Raw genomic sequence first — 16,197 nt, forward strand, 5'->3', positions numbered from 1 at the left:
AAACCTATTCCATCTGATGTACCGGATGTTTTAGACAGGCGAAATACCCTCAGATTTCAAGAAGAATGTAATAATTCCATTTCCAAATAAAGCATGTGCTGTCAGGTCTAAATATTACTAAAATTTCAGTTTAATAAGTCATGTTTGCATAATTCTAACACACATTCTTTACAGAAGACTGGAAAAACTAAAAGAAGCTGATCTCAGGGAAAATCAGTTTTTATTCTGGAGAAATGTAGAAACACATGAGGCAATACTGATCCTATGATTTCCCTCAGAAGATGGGTTAAGGGGAGGAAGATCTATGTTTGTAGCATTTGTAGACTTAGAGAAAGCTTTTGATGATGTTGACTGGAATAATGTCATTGAAATTCTGAAGGCAAAGGAGTAAAATACAGAGAGTGAAAGGCTGTTTACAACTTGTACAGAAACCAGATGGCATTTATAAGAGTCAAAGGCATGAGAGGGAAGCAGTGGTTGAGGAGGCAGTGAGACAGGGTGGTAGCCTATCCTTGATGTTATTCAATATGTACACTTGGCAAGCAGTAAAGCAAACCAAGAAACAATTTGGAGTAGGACATAAAGTTCTGAGAGAAGAAATAAAAGCTTTGAGGTCTGGTTAGAGACAGCAAAGGATAGCATCTTGAAAGGAGGTCATAAGATTAACATCAACAAATGCAAAACAGGGTAGTGGAATACAGTAAAATTAAATCAGGGAGTTAGATTAGGAAATGAGACACTAAAAGCAATATATGAGTTTTACTATATGGGAAGTGAACTAACTTATGATGAACCAGAGTAGAGAAGATATAAACTGTAGAAAGTCAATGATAAGAAAAGTGTTTCTGAAGAATAACATTGAATATAGATTTAAGTGTTAGGAAGTCTTTTCTGAAGGTATTTATCTGAAATGTGGCTATATTGAAGAGGAACACAGATGATAAACAGTTAAGACAAGAAGAGAATAGAGGCTTTTGAATGTGGTGCTACCAAAGATTGCTGAAAATTAATGGATAGATTGCATAACTAGAAGGAGCTATCAAATGGAACTGGTGAGACAACATATTTGTGACACATCTTGACTAAAAGAAGGGGTCACTGGATAAGACACATTCTGAGATATCACGGGCTCACCAGTTTGGTATTGCCCTTGGGGGGGGGGGGGGGGGCAAAAGTCATTAACTGAGCAAAAGATGAATAAAGTAAGAAGATTTGAAAGGCTGTTGGTTTCAACAATTATTCTACATCTGCATAGATATTCCACAAGTCACCATATGGTGTGTGGTGGAGGTTACCCTGTACCACAACTAGTCATTTCTCTTCCTATTCCACTCGCAAAGAGAGTGACGAAAAAATGACTGTCTACATGCCTCTGTATGAGTCCTAATTTTTCATATCTTATATTTGTGGTTCTTACATGCAATGTATGTTGGCGGGAGTAGAATTGTTCGGCAGTCAGCTACAAATGCCTGTCCTGTAAATTTTCTCAATAGTGTTTCTTGAAAAGAATGTCGCCTTCCGTCCAGGGATTCTTTTTGAGTTCCCGAAGCATCACCAAAAAACTTTCATGTTGTTTGAACCTACCGGTAACAAATCTTGCAACACGCCTCTGAATTGCTTCAGTCTCTTCCTTCAGTCTGATCTGGTATGGATCCCAAACAATCCAGCAGTACTCATGAATAGGTCGCACCAGAATCCTATATGCGGTCTCCATTTTCCAAATAAACCGAAGTTGACCATTTGCCTTCCATGCCATACTTCTCACATGCTCATTCCATCTCATATTGCTTTGCAATATTACACCCAGATATTTAAATTACTTGACTGTGTCAAGCAAGACTCTAATAATACTGTATTCGAACATTACAAGTTTGATCTTCTTCGCATCCACATTAACTTACATTTTTCCACATTTAGGGCTAGCTGCCATTCATCACACCAACTGAAAATTTTGTCTACGTCATCTTGTATCTTCCTACAGTCATTCAACTTTGAAACCTTACCGTACACCACAGCATCATCAGCAGACAAGCACAGATTGCTGCCTAGTCTGTCCATAAAATCATTTGTGTATATAGATATAATAAAGGGAAACATTCCACGTGGGAAAAATTATATATAAAAACAAAGATGAGGTGACTTACCGAACGAAAGCGCTGGCAGGTCAATAGACACACAAACAAACACAAACATACACACAAAATTCAAGCTTTCGCAACAAACTGTTGCCTCATCAGGAAAGAGGGAAGGAGAGGGGAAGACGAAAGGAAGTGGGTTTTAAGAGAGAGGGTAAGGAGTCATTCCAATCCCGGGAGCGGAAAGACTTACCTTAGGGGGAAAAAAGGACAGGTATACACTCGCACTCACGCACATATCCATCCACACATACAGACACAAGCAGACATACTTAAAAGACCAATTTTTAAGAGACCAATTTTAAATATGTCTGCTTGTGTCTGTATGTGTGGATGGATATGTGCGTGAGTGCGAGTGTATACCTGTCCTTTTTTCCCCCTAAGGTAAGTCTTTCCGCTCCCGGGATTGGAATGACTCCTTACCCTCTCCCTTAAAACCCACTTCCTTTCGTCTTCCCCTCTCCTTCCCTCTTTCCTGATGAGGCAACAGTTTGTTGCGAAAACTTGAATTTTGTGTGTATGTTTGTGTTTGTTTGTGTGTCTATCGACCTGCCAGCGCTTTCGTTCGGTAAGTCACCTCATCTTTGTTTTTATGTATATAGAGAATGACAGCAGTCATATCACACTTCCCTGGGTCACTCCTGATGATACTCTTGTCTCCGATGAACACTTGCCATCAAGGGAAATATACTGGGTTTTATTATTCAAGAAGTCTTCGAGTCACACACATATCTGTAAATTTATTCCATACACTCATACATGCCTTTGTTAACAGCCTGCAATGGGGCACTATTTCAAATTCTTTCTGGAAATCTAGTAATATGGTATCTGTCTGTTGCCCTTCATCCACAGTTCACAGTATATCATGTGAGAACAGGGTAATCTGAGTCGAATGGAGAATATGTTCAATGATTCTGCAGAAAATAGATGTTAGGGATAGTGGTCTGTAATTTTACAGGTCCCTTCTTCTAGCCTTCTTATATACTGGAGTCACCCGCACTTTTTTCCAGGCACTTGGGACTCGGAGGAAAAGAGACATGCACAAGAGGCATGCAAAGTTTAGAGTAGCATCGAGAGGTGAATCAAAGCAGTTGCCACACTGAAGATCACAGCAACAACAACAACAAAACCAACAAATTTCTCAGGATTAAATGGTGGATTTCTAAAAGATCATTAAAATATACAGTTTGCTTTGATTTATCCTAATTTGTTTTTAGGGTTTATTCCATCTTAAGGTCTAACAAAGAATTTTGTGTGTGTGTGTGGGGGGGGGGGGGGGTTCTCTTTCCTGTTCATTGTTCTTATCACAATGTCACATTTCCCCTCCAACTGTGTTTCCTTTATTACTTCTTTGATGAGATACACTAATTGTGAAGTGTTCTGATACTAACCACAATCATCAGACTTACCCACAACACTGAAATCTCTCAGTAAAGATGAAGAGATTTTATTTTCAATCTGACTAGTATTAGCAGCAATTTGTCATTGCACCATTAGCTGCCAGGCTCTTATCTTTACTTTAGCTGTTAAGCATCATAATAGTTTACATAGGAAAAAGAATAACTTTTCTACTGGCTTCCCAAAACCAATAAAAATCCTTTCAATATATATTTTAAACTGAATTCGGATCTGATTGTCATGAATTACTAAAGTTTCTTGACCATACTCTAATTTAAATACATATATTTTTAAATGCACATACAAAATTGACATGGAGATACTGATCCACAACATATTTATGCTTTAAATTTAATACAGTGGCTAACATGATGGTGAGCCATAGAAAAAAATCTTAAAATCGCACTAATGCTCCAGTCTCATCTCCAACCTACACTTTCTACTCAAAAGGAATAAAACAAAAATCAAAGCTGCTCCACCACTTTTACACTTATCATAAAAAACAGATCTATTCCCTTTTCAGGCATTGTGTCCTAAGTTGTTTTCAGCTCTCCTACTATTAATTTCAAAAATATTTTACAAATTAGACTCACAAATACCCAAGTTGTCATCTGAGATTCGAAGCACACTCCTTTGCAGTCTACTCCAGAATATAGTCTATCACCATGCTCAGTGTGATGACTCAGGATTATCTCTCATGAGCAATGTCTCCTAACCACTAAAAAGGAGAAAGGAGCATTGATTTGATTCTTTACAACAGCTCTAACAGCAACAGCCTTCAAATTTGGCACCCAGCCCAAATTTATTTTTTCTTTCAGCACCAAACAATGGTGTTGACATCATCTTTGGTCCATTTTCTTGTTGTTTACGTTAAATGCCTCTGCCATTGGCTTAGCTGTCTCAGGCAGCATAATACACATGCTACAAAACACTATAATCTCAATTAATACACATTAAAATATACAGTTTTGTCACATACTCAACTACTCATACAAAAATACCTAGAATTGGGGCTTGACATTTTGCAGGGTGGGGAACACAACGTGGGATCTCAAATGATATCTGGAAATATTGTCATGTTTTACTTTTAGAGCAAAGTATAAGTCTCAAAACTGTGAATAGTCCTTTATCTTGGTGTTGCTTGTTATAAATTTTGTCCATGCATAATTTTTGTTTTATATTTGGGTACATACACACAAGTGACAGCTTTTGTTCAAAGTGTAGATTTTAATTCTTTCGCAGTTTTATATGTAATAAACATGAGCTCAGATGCATACCTTAAGAGCTATGAATGCTTGTTCAGTAGAAAAGATGTGTCTTACGGTAGCGAAGATGGACATATACTCATAGCTTTTAAGGTATATATTTTAGAGCCCACATTTACTGACATTTCTTTCTTGTTTTGGTCCACACTATTGCCACTGAAAGTTGCCTACCCTTCAATCTTAGCAAAAACAGTACTGGTATAGCCTACCCTTCAATCTTAGAAAAAACAGTACTGGTACACATATTCCACTTTGAGAGGTATCAGAACAGTTTTTGCTTATAACTTTTGACTCGGTCATTTCCAGACCAGGGTCCCTCACCTCAAATGGATACATTTACCCTTCTCCATCATCCCACAAAGTTTGTAACCTCCTCATGGAATCACCCAGTAAGTATTCCATTTATGTCACTCACATGTAACACAACTCTCCATAACTTGTAAGCCTTGATTTGCCATTTGAATAACTGTTCATTTAGCTATGGGAAATATGAATGGTTTACAGTGATGCCACTCATTTTAATATGTATTCTTTGATCTGTTGTAAACTGTAACACTAGAAGCACTTGCTTAATTCCATCTGTTGTTTTACAAACTAGACTTAAACAACTACAAAGTTGGTATATGAGCACATGACTTGAAATTTTCAGATTCAGCCACAACAGCAGGAACAACAGATGGGGGGCGAACAGCCAAGTGTAGAGGACCTTCTGATGGAGCCAGGTGCACATGAGAAACGCCGACTGAGGGCAGATTTAAGCTGTGCGAATGGTGCCTGTGATCATCGCGGAGGGGGTGGTGGAGGCTCAGGAGACGCGAACAAAGCCAAGGCCTCAAGCATAGCTCAGAAAGCTGCACAGGAGGCGAAGGCTGCCTCAGAGGCACAGCAGGTTGCAGCACAGCAGGCTTCACATCAGGTGAGGTGCGATCTTTTTGTCCATCACTTAACCAGTATACTAACTTTTATCTAATAGTTCTGCTAAAAGTCATTTTTGTTACACATGGCAAAAGGCAGTGCCTCAGGACTGCTTCAACCCTTTGTAACATAACTTAATTTCTTGTATCAGTTTTTTTTATTTGTTGCTTTATTTATTAAGCTTGTTTCCTTGTTGTATTTGACACAGTTTGTGTGAAAAGTTTATTTAATGACAGTTGTTTCATTAGTGCCATCAATTTACTGCTGGTAGTAGTTTAAAAACTTAAAATATTAGAGAATGATGAAAACAGAATCCACTGTGGAAAACTAAAACCCAAATTTGATAACACAAAGAGAAGTGCCCGTCAGTAGGAAACAAAATTCAAGTACCTGTTCTATAAATTCCTGCCACTAGCCCAGTGTTTATATAAGTATCCTGGAAAAGACTTCAGGTCTTTTCACACACCGGTAGGGACCTACCGCAAGTGTTAGTAGCAGTGACTACATCTGTTGTTAATATGAATGTCTACTACCACTGATATACTCCACCAAATCATTGTAATTACTGTAGTTTATATAGTGACATGTGATTCAAAACAGGGAACACCATCCCACTACTATTTGCCAAGTAAACAAAGATGTTACAACATATTTGCATACTAGATTACTGTCTGCTTCTGGGCATTTAGGTGAATGTTGAGATGCCATCTGCTACAGTGCTGTGGCTGCTGACACCTCAGTAAGTCAGTAGGCCACAGAAGTGGTACTATGAGATAATCACGATAATGTGGGGTTAAGGGGGCACTACTGTTATGCATCGCTCTTCCAGTGTTGCTACAGGTAGCATTTCACAGTTACACTATTACACACATTTTCACTTACACTATGTGTTTTATGTACTTGGGGCCTGTTTTACAGATTTCCGTGATGCCTGCAGAATTATTTATTGTGCAGATATTAGGAATTGGTATCTTTCATGTTATTCACAATTTCCCACAACTGTGGACCTTAACCAGTGAATATTATCAATACTCTTGTACCATCTCTCATCTGTGTGTTATGATGGACACTGTAATGCAGTGTGTTCAGGGGAATCAACAATTCTGCATTCACATTTCCTGTTGTTAGATTCTGACTAGGTGCTGAGATTAAGGGGCATGCCCAGACAGCATGTGAACAATCCCTTGAATATGAGAGGGAAGATGTATCTTTAGCCTTTATTAGGTATTCACAAGTTTTCTTAGAGCTACTGACATGTACATCAAATGAATTTCAGTCATTTTGCCAGGTATCCACACACCACTGCATTAACTGGACTTTATTACAAGTAACATTAGTGGTTAACATCTGAACCTTGTCCACTATGCCCTTCTTAGACAGCATGAAGCATCAAAATACTTGTGATTATGTCTATTGGGAATATACTTTAAATCAGAAGTAATTGTTCTAATGGGGTGGCACCAAATACACCAGAATGCCTTTTGACCACACAGCCCTTCATTTTGTCATTTAGAGCCAGTCCTAAGTAAAGATGCAGAATAATTTATAGAATGACAGTGCTTGCATGTATATCCATCTTCATCATCATCAGTGATTTGGTAAAAGCTTCCTCCAGACTTGTTTGTGAATTAAGATCTGAGGCCTTATGCATCTACATTGATAATCACTTTTTCTCTTCCTTTTTCTTAATTTTCCCCTTCATGTTCCAGTTGGTTGCCTCAATTTGTTCTTCTCATACATTACCTAGCATTACTTCTGGAGTTTCAGTATTTTCATTACTTACTGCCAACATTTCAAATTCATCTCTTTAAATGTACAAGCCTTTATAAAAGTCGTACACTGTGTGTGCAATTTTATAGCAATTTGAGTCACTGTACCATTTCTATAAAATTATATAAAAAGTTGAAATGAGCTATCACAACTGGAGACAAGAAAAAGGCCAATCTGTCATGCCAAAATTAACATGTTAAAAATGCCCACAATGTCAATTTTAATTCAAAGGTTTGTGAATTTTGTAAAACTTACCACGAGAACTAAATTTGTATTTTATGCTGTGTGATCTTATAGTTAAATAGTTTTGTATTTGTCATTTGTAACTGTAAGTCAATTAAACTATTATGTTTAATAATGCATGTACTTGTTGACATTGTTCGAATAATATATATGTTTCAGTTGCTATGTCTGCATGGTTAGTAATCATTACAGTTTGGGTTGTGAAATGTGAAAGTTTAGCTAAAGGTCAAAAACTTGTTGTATCACAGGTTTAGACATGAATTTAACAGTAAAAATGAAATCAAAGTTTATAAAAAAATTTCACTCTGCTGCATCTGAAATAAGTAAAAGGAATGTTGAATACAAAAGCTGACAGCATGATATATTTTGAGACAACCTGCAGCACACATATACAAATAGGATACATTTTCTTCATGAAAATTTACTTGCTAGTTGTTTACATCATAATGCAGTTTAATATATATGTGACAGTGAAGCAATCGATTAACTGGGCTTGATCAGTGAATTATCTGGTTATATGTAAGGACTATCTTTGTGATGTTTTGTTTGGCTTTAGGAGTGTTTGCTTTGTGTATTTGCCTGTGATGAATAAAAGTGGTTTTTAGTACATCTGAAACTGGTGTACATATTTATCTGTAGATGATACTGTCTGTACAAAATTGGTGACCCTGAAGAAGAACTTCCCTTCTCATCCTGTACGGTAGGTCGCCCCTGACCCATGGTTCCGGGTGGCTTTCCCGAAACCTACCCCTTTTCATAGACCTCTCCAGTCCTTTTCCTTCACCCTTCTTCCTTCCCCTTCAACCCTTCTGCCTGAAGAATATTTTATCTACCCAATTAAATAACTTTGTCAATAATTGATTGTTTTCCTTGTTATTTTCTATGATTTGCAACATTACGATTTCATCATGGAGGAAGCAAATAACATGTTGCATACCATCACCAATGAAATACAGCATATCTACCAGAAAATTGAGGTTTTAGAGCTCTTCTCACCCGTGCAATGACCATGAGATGCAGTACAATGTGCCAGTATATTGGACATCATGGTGCCATCCAAGCTGTGTGGTCTCTCAATGAATACAGTGCTATTTACTCAAGACAACACTTCACTGTTGGTTCTACAGCACTGCATTTACAATTAGAGGCTCTGCTGTTCGTCCTCGCCCAGCCCGAACTATGGTTTGCAATTATGGTAAACAACTTTGCCCTTCAGCATGTTTCTGAAGACCATTTTGAAATTTAAAATGGCAATCAATACCCTGGCACAATGTGCGATGTCATTAGTGTCAGATAGTATTTTACTCCAACCACAGTACTCACTCTCAAGATGGCTCCCATTGATCATTGCATAAAATTTCCAGAACAGAAGATTACACAAGTGCTATATCATGAAAAGTGGGGTGACAAAACTCTATTGAGATTCTGGCAACATTTGCTTGCCATCACCCAATACTAGTGAGGTTTTTATCACATTGTTATTGCACATCTGGCAACAACAAATGCTCCCTGAGGTACAGGCGGCTTTAATTGCACACAAGTGGCACTAAGATGCTCCAGGTGGCTGACAAAGTGCATGCTATGCTCGACTTGATTGCCATAGTGGCCACTGTCAATCATTGCTTCAGCTGAGGACAGCCAATACCCACAAGTCTGTCCAATGACACGATGCCTTACTGCACAGTCACTACATCCTGATGCCTCTGTGGTTGAGAAGATGACAAGACAGCTCTGAACATTACAGCCCTCAACAAATTAGGATGACAATACTCATAACTAATGAGGAGGCATTGAATAGAATTGGGGAGAAGAGGAGTTTGTGGCACAACTTGACTAGAAGAAAGGATCGGTTGGTAGGACATGTTCTGAGGCATCAAGGGATCACCAATTTAGTACTGGAGGGCAGCGTGGAGGGTAAAAATCGTAGAGGGAGACCAAGAGATGAATACACTAAGCAGATTCAGAAGGATGTAGGTTGCAGTAGGTACTGGGAGATGAAGAAGCCTGCACGGGATAGAATAGCATGGAGAGCTGCATCAAACCAGTCTCAGGACTGAAGACCACAACAACAACAACTCATGCACAATGTGTTTTGACTCTGCACTCTCATTGTTACAGACTACCCCAAGCTACCAAAACAGGCAATTTTTGGTTTCATAAAGCCTTTGGATTTAAAGCTATGAAGTGCAGGAGTCATATTCCCTCCAAATTGGCAACTGTGATCTGCAGTAGTGCTACAAATCATGACACCTACCAACAGCACTCTTACTGGAGGTTTATCACCACATAGTGTAGTACAGGCCACAAAGCATGATAGGTCATTTATAGCAACACAACATCAACACCGCTGTCTCAATCGCTGCTACCTCCTCCAGCATACATTAGTGTGTGTCATGAGATTACACATCCTGAACAAAATGTCAGGCTTGATCTTCTCTGTTGACACAGGCTCAGATGTGAGCATCATTGCGGTCTTGTATACACCGGACATCAAGACTTGTGGACCCATACCATTAATGGCAGTGAGCAAGTCTCATATCCTCACATACGGCTGCAAAACTCTCACAATTGATATTGGCCTTGAATCTCAGTTCGAATGGGCATTTGTGATCTTTGTTATATCTCACCCTATCTAAGCACCAAGTTTCATGGGATTTTGCATTGAAAGTGGGCTTGGAGAACTACAAATTAACACACACAAGTGATAGTTGCACTGTGTCCAGGTTCTGGTCACTTTGCAGCAAACATGGCAAGTAGAGTCAACAAGATTAATACATCCAGTGATGACAGTGAGTGTGCACAGATGGAAAACACCAACTGCAGCTTGATTTACAATCTACACAACATTGAGGAGATGTATGCTGGAGTAAAGTGCAACATGTTGCGAACTGCTGCCCAGAGAAGGTGAAATACAAGTAGCCCAGGAAATGAAGAAAAAGTTAAAGGTGAATACAAAGTGTACACAGGATACAAACTATGCTTGTTCAGTGAAGGTTACTGCAGCGACGCAACAGGGTGGTGTTAAGCACTACACGGTACATCATATATTTGCCACACTGGTCCCTCCGCCCCCTCCCCCTGCCTCCCAATTAAATCAATATTTGAGGAGATACTTGAGAATGGAGTTATCCGACAGTCCATGGTCATCAACAATCCCATCTAGCGTGTAAGAAAGATGTTTTGTGGTGCACTTGTGGCGATTATCAAACGATGAATACTAGAACAATACCTGATATGTAACACATAAGCTAACATGCAGGATTTTACAAACAGTTTGGCAGGTGTGCCTGTTTTTATTTTTATGGACTGCTGCAAGGTTTGCTCTCTAATCACTATTGCACCTGGTGATATATCCAAGATGGCTGTACAGCTTTCACTACTCCTTTTGGGATATTCATGTTTTTGTTTATGGCATATGTACTTAAAAATGCTGCCCAAACTTGGCAGCATTCGTGACAAAGTTTTAAAGGGGGTTTCCCTTCTGTTTTGTACATTTAGATGACATACTAGTATTTTCACAAGACACCCAATTGCATGAGCAGTATGACAGTACGGTACAGTGGAGTTTAGATAGAAACAACAAGCCGAATGAAGACAAGTGCGTGGTTAATAAATCAGAGGTGACTTTCCTTGGGCACAATATACCAGCAAATGGCATCTCCCTGTCATCAGAGAGGATTTCCATTTTGCATAACCTCCCGATAATGAAAGATTACCACCAACTAAGACGTTTCCTTGGGATGGTGAATTTTTACCGACACCATCTTCCTGGGACTGGCACCATTCAAACACCCCTCACCAATGTCCGGTTCAGTAAAAACACCATGAGCAAACAGATACTCCAGTGGATTTCAGAAACGGGCTATGTTTTCAAGCATCTACAGAAAAGCCTCATCAAGGTAGTGCTGCTTGCTCATCCTATTATGGCCACTCCATTGGCTATGGTAGCAGATGCAAGCCTAGGTGCTACTGGTGTGCCTCTACATCAAAAATCAAATGATCATTGGCAACTGTTAAGTTTCTTTTCTAAAAAGTTGCAGCAGAGACAAATGTATTGGAATGTGTATGACGGAGAACTTTTAGCTACTTACGATGGTGTGAAGCATTTCTATCCCCTCTTAGAAGTCTGACCAGTGACGCTCTATACAGATCACAAACCTATTGTCTCAGCATTTCAGGATGTGAATGACTCATGTTTGCCATATCAGTGCACACACTGAATACATCAGCCAGTCCACCACAAAAATTTGCCATATCAAATGTGAAAATAGTGTGGCCACCGTCTACTTTTCTTAAAATGGCAGCTTGATGAACCTTTTAGATTATACAATTCTTATAAACTGCACCTTCAGCAGATCTGGGTACTAGATGGCAGCATAAAAATATGTCACGACATCTCACAACACACACCAAGACCATACATCTCACTGGCAATTCGAAAGACAGCTTTCCACAGCGCACATAATATGGCTCACCTAGGGACCAATGCCACAGTAAAATTACTTACCAAGTGGTTCATTTGACTATCAATACCGAAAGATGTGCACTCTTGGTCTCGGCGTGCATCCCGCACCTCTTCATCCTCGGTGCTCCACAAGGGAGGCTGTGTGGCAGTAAAATGATCAATTAATCAAGTTTGCTTAGTGCAGTACCTTTTTGTATATAAGGGCCATCTTTGTGCTCTTTTGTTTCATTTTTGGAGTGTTCAAATCATGTATTGTGTCTGTGATAAATGAAAGTGGTTTTTAGTACATCTCAGGTTAGTGCATGTGTTTGTATGTAGGTGATAGTGTCCCTACCCGTGTAACCCAACCAAACATATGTATTGTCAAATACAAATCAATACATGCAGTAGAGGGAGCTGTCAAGTAGAAATGGCTTCAGTTTATTTTTAAAATTAGTTTCTTTGTCTGCTATCACCTTCATTCCACAAGGGAAGTTGTAAGCAGAGACTGTTGTTCAAAAAAAGAACACAAATTCAACAGGCAAAAGTTAGTAGAAATTTTTGCATCTATAAGAAGATCAGAATGTGGAGCATACAGCAACTTCCTTTGTCATACGTTAGCCGAGTATCTTGCCAAGAATCCAAGGAAATTCTGGTTCCACATGAAATCACTAAGTGGATAGAAGGCTTCTATTCATCACTCACTAGTCTGGCAACGAAAGGCAACAAAAGGAAATCTTAAGTTTTAAATTTTGTGTACAGACATGCTATTATTTGACTGTTGTACAGACTCTCTCCCTTATGACGGGCATAAGAATAGGCAGAATATGATATTTTCAAAGGAAATTTTTGCATTGTAATTCAGAGTAACATAGGCACTGCGATATCCTATTTATCTGCTGACACTGGGCGAATGACTTTCAAGTAATCTGTCTCACCTGTATGGGAATATACATAATGGATGTTCGAGTATGGCTTGTAGACATATGGTTGACGACATATGGAAGTTTGGTCATGCATTGATGCAAATAGTAAGGCGACTGCCAGCAATAAGTTGGAAATTCAGATTTGAGTCTCGGTCTGGCACAGATTTCATTGTCATCATTCCATTCTACAGCTAATGGTGTTCATATTTGCAAGTGTGACTTCATTTAATGTGTAAGAATAAGCATACCTGGCATTGAGAAAGAGCTGAAATAGTTGAAAACAGGTCAGTCACCAGGTCTGGATGGAGTACCAATTCAGTTTTACTGTGAGTACTTTTCAGTTCTGAACCCTTACTTAGCTTGCATTTGTTGCAAAACTCCTGCCATCACAAAGTATCACGTGACTGGAAAAAAAACACTGATGACTCCTGTATATAAGTAGGGTAAAAGAATGGACATGCAAATAACAGACCAATATCCTTAACATTGCTTTGCTGCAGAACTCTTGAGCATATTCAAATATTATTCCCAGCATCCTACAGACTTCAAACCCACTATCCTATTCTTCATATACCTTACTAACTTTACCCTAACTCACAACTACTTCTCCTTTTAAGGGAAGGTATACAAACAAATCCACAGCACAGCCATGGGCATCTGCCTGGGGTACCCATACAATGCCAACCTGTTTATGGGCCATATAGAGGAGACCTTCCTAGCCTCCCAAAATGCCAAACCCTTTGTCTGGTTCAGGTTCATTTATGATACCTTCATGATTTGGATTCAGGGCCAAGACACCCCATCCTCATTCCTTCACAACTTTTACACCTCATTTCCCACATGACTTGGTCCTACTTGACACAGCGTGCCATCTTCCTGGATGTTGACCTCTTCCTCTCTGATGGCTCCATGCACACCTCTGTCCACATTAAAACCACCAACCATACCTTCATTGCCACAGCTGTCATCCCTTCGCCACCAAAAAACTCTCCCCCCCCCCCCCCCATACATCCTGGCCACTGAGGTATGGCATATCTGCAATGACAAGAACTCCCTTGCCTAATTTGCTGAGGCTTTCACAGAGAGGCACTATCCACAGGCTTAGTACACAATCAGATCTGTGCCATTTCTCCTCGCACCTCTAATCCTCCCACATCCCCAACAACCAGCCACAAAGGAATGCCCCCTTTGTACCCAGTATCACCCAGGACTGGAACAACTAAACCACATCCTTCGCTTAGCTGGAGCATCAGTAACCAAGACACAAAACCGATTGAATGTTTCAGGAGCAATTGTTTCAACAGTCATACCAGCCCACACAAAACATGGAAAGATGTCATTGTGTAAACATAATAGTGGGCACAAATCGGGGAAAAAAAATGACAGAGGTCATCATTCACTAACACAAATTGCGTCAAAACAACACAAAACTACGGCGGTAATGTCACTGCAGAGCTCAATAGCCATCTTCGAGACCCAGTATCTATTGACACTGTGTGTCGAGAACTCCATAAAGCAAATATTCATGGATGAGCTGCTATACCGAAACCATTAGTCATGACAACCAATGCAAAGAAGTATAAAACATGGTGTCAGGCACGTAAATCCTGGATGGCTGATCAATGAAACACATCCTATGGCCCGACGAGTCAACATCATTATTTCCAACATTGGGTTGGGTTTACATCTGGAGAACACCAAAAGAAGCCTACAATCCTGATTGCTTGATTCCAGCAGTTAAGCATGGAGGTGGAAGTGTGATGGTGTGGGCACCCATATCATGGTATTCTGCTAAAACTAAACTCCATCCGAACAGGCCTTGAAGGGCCTATGGTACCGATCAGTCACCATGTCATCCTCAGCCTACAGTCGTCACTGGATGCAGATATGGTGGTCAGCACACCGCTCTCCCAGCCTTATGTCAGTTTACGAGATCGATGGTATTCTGGTGGTCCTATCATTACTCCCAAAGGCTGTGTTACAGCCAATGATTGTCTGATCATTTTAGGTGATCAGGTGCACCCCATGATTCAAATGTTGTTCCTCAACAATGATGCCATATTTCAGGATGATAATGCACCCATTCACACAGACAGGACGGTACAATCGTAGTACGAGGAGCATACATATGAACTGCAGCATCTTCCCTGGTCAGCACAGTCCCCAGACTTGAACATTATTGAACCCTTGTGAGCGGTATTGGAGTGCAGACTCTGGAGCAGTTTTCTGCCTCCCTCGCCCCTACAGAAGTTAGAAGAGGTTCTGATTGAAGAGTGGCATAACATTCCACTGGAGACTATACAATCATTATATGCTGGTATTCCGAGAAGGATCGCAGCTGTATTATGGGCAAATGGGGGTCCAACCCTTAATTAATAAACCATTCCCAAATAAGTACAGGTGTTCACATTATTTTGACTATCCCCTGTATAAACTCGGCTGCAATCGTTGCACAGCATTCGTTGCACAGCATTTTATATTAGTATGACTACAAACAAGTTGTCCACGAGGTTGAACGGCCACCGCCAAACTGTGACCAAGAGCAAAGTACACCACATTGTGGTACAACACGCAGCTTAACATAACATGCTTGATTTCAGTGGCTGCTTCGCTGCCTGAGACATCTAGATCCTCCCCTCCACCACTAGCTTTTCTGTACTGCACAGTTAAGAGTTATCCATACAGCACATTCCCTTGTCCTGGAATTATCCTGACCTCAGCGTATGGTAATACACTCCTGGAAATGGAAAAAAGAACACATTGACACCGGTGTGTCAGACCCACCATACTTGCTCCGGACACTGCGAGAGGGCTGTACAAGCAATGATCACACGCACGGCACAGCGGACACACCAGGAACCGCGGTGTTGGCCGTCGAATGGCGCTAGCTGCGCAGCATTTGTGCACCGCCGCCGTCAGTGTCAGCCAGTTTGCCGTGGCATACGGAGCTCCATCGCAGTCTTTAACACTGGTAGCATGCCGCGACAGCGTGGACGTGAACCGTATGTGCAGTTGACGGACTTTGAGCGAGGGCGTATAGTGGGCATGCGGGAGGCCGGGTGGACGTACCGCCGAATTGCTCAACACGTGGGGCGTGAGGT

The 16,197-nt window shown here is 40.3% G+C and overlaps 1 protein-coding gene across 1 annotated transcript in view; it reads left to right on the forward strand.

Annotated features, from left to right (window-relative positions):
* Positions 1-3,901: 3,901 nt before the first annotated feature.
* Positions 3,902-16,197, forward strand: part of LOC124616236 (uncharacterized protein CG45076-like) — a 42,276-nt gene continuing 29,980 nt past the window's right edge. Inside the window, exons 1-2 of the mRNA XM_047144539.1 lie at positions 3,902-3,907; positions 5,448-5,714. Coding sequence (XP_047000495.1) covers positions 3,902-3,907; positions 5,448-5,714 — 273 coding nt within the window. The remainder of the gene's footprint in view (positions 3,908-5,447; positions 5,715-16,197) is intronic.

Source organism: Schistocerca americana, chromosome 5 (genome assembly GCF_021461395.2).
Source record: "Schistocerca americana isolate TAMUIC-IGC-003095 chromosome 5, iqSchAmer2.1, whole genome shotgun sequence".
Taxonomy (NCBI): Eukaryota; Metazoa; Arthropoda; class Insecta; order Orthoptera; family Acrididae; genus Schistocerca; species Schistocerca americana.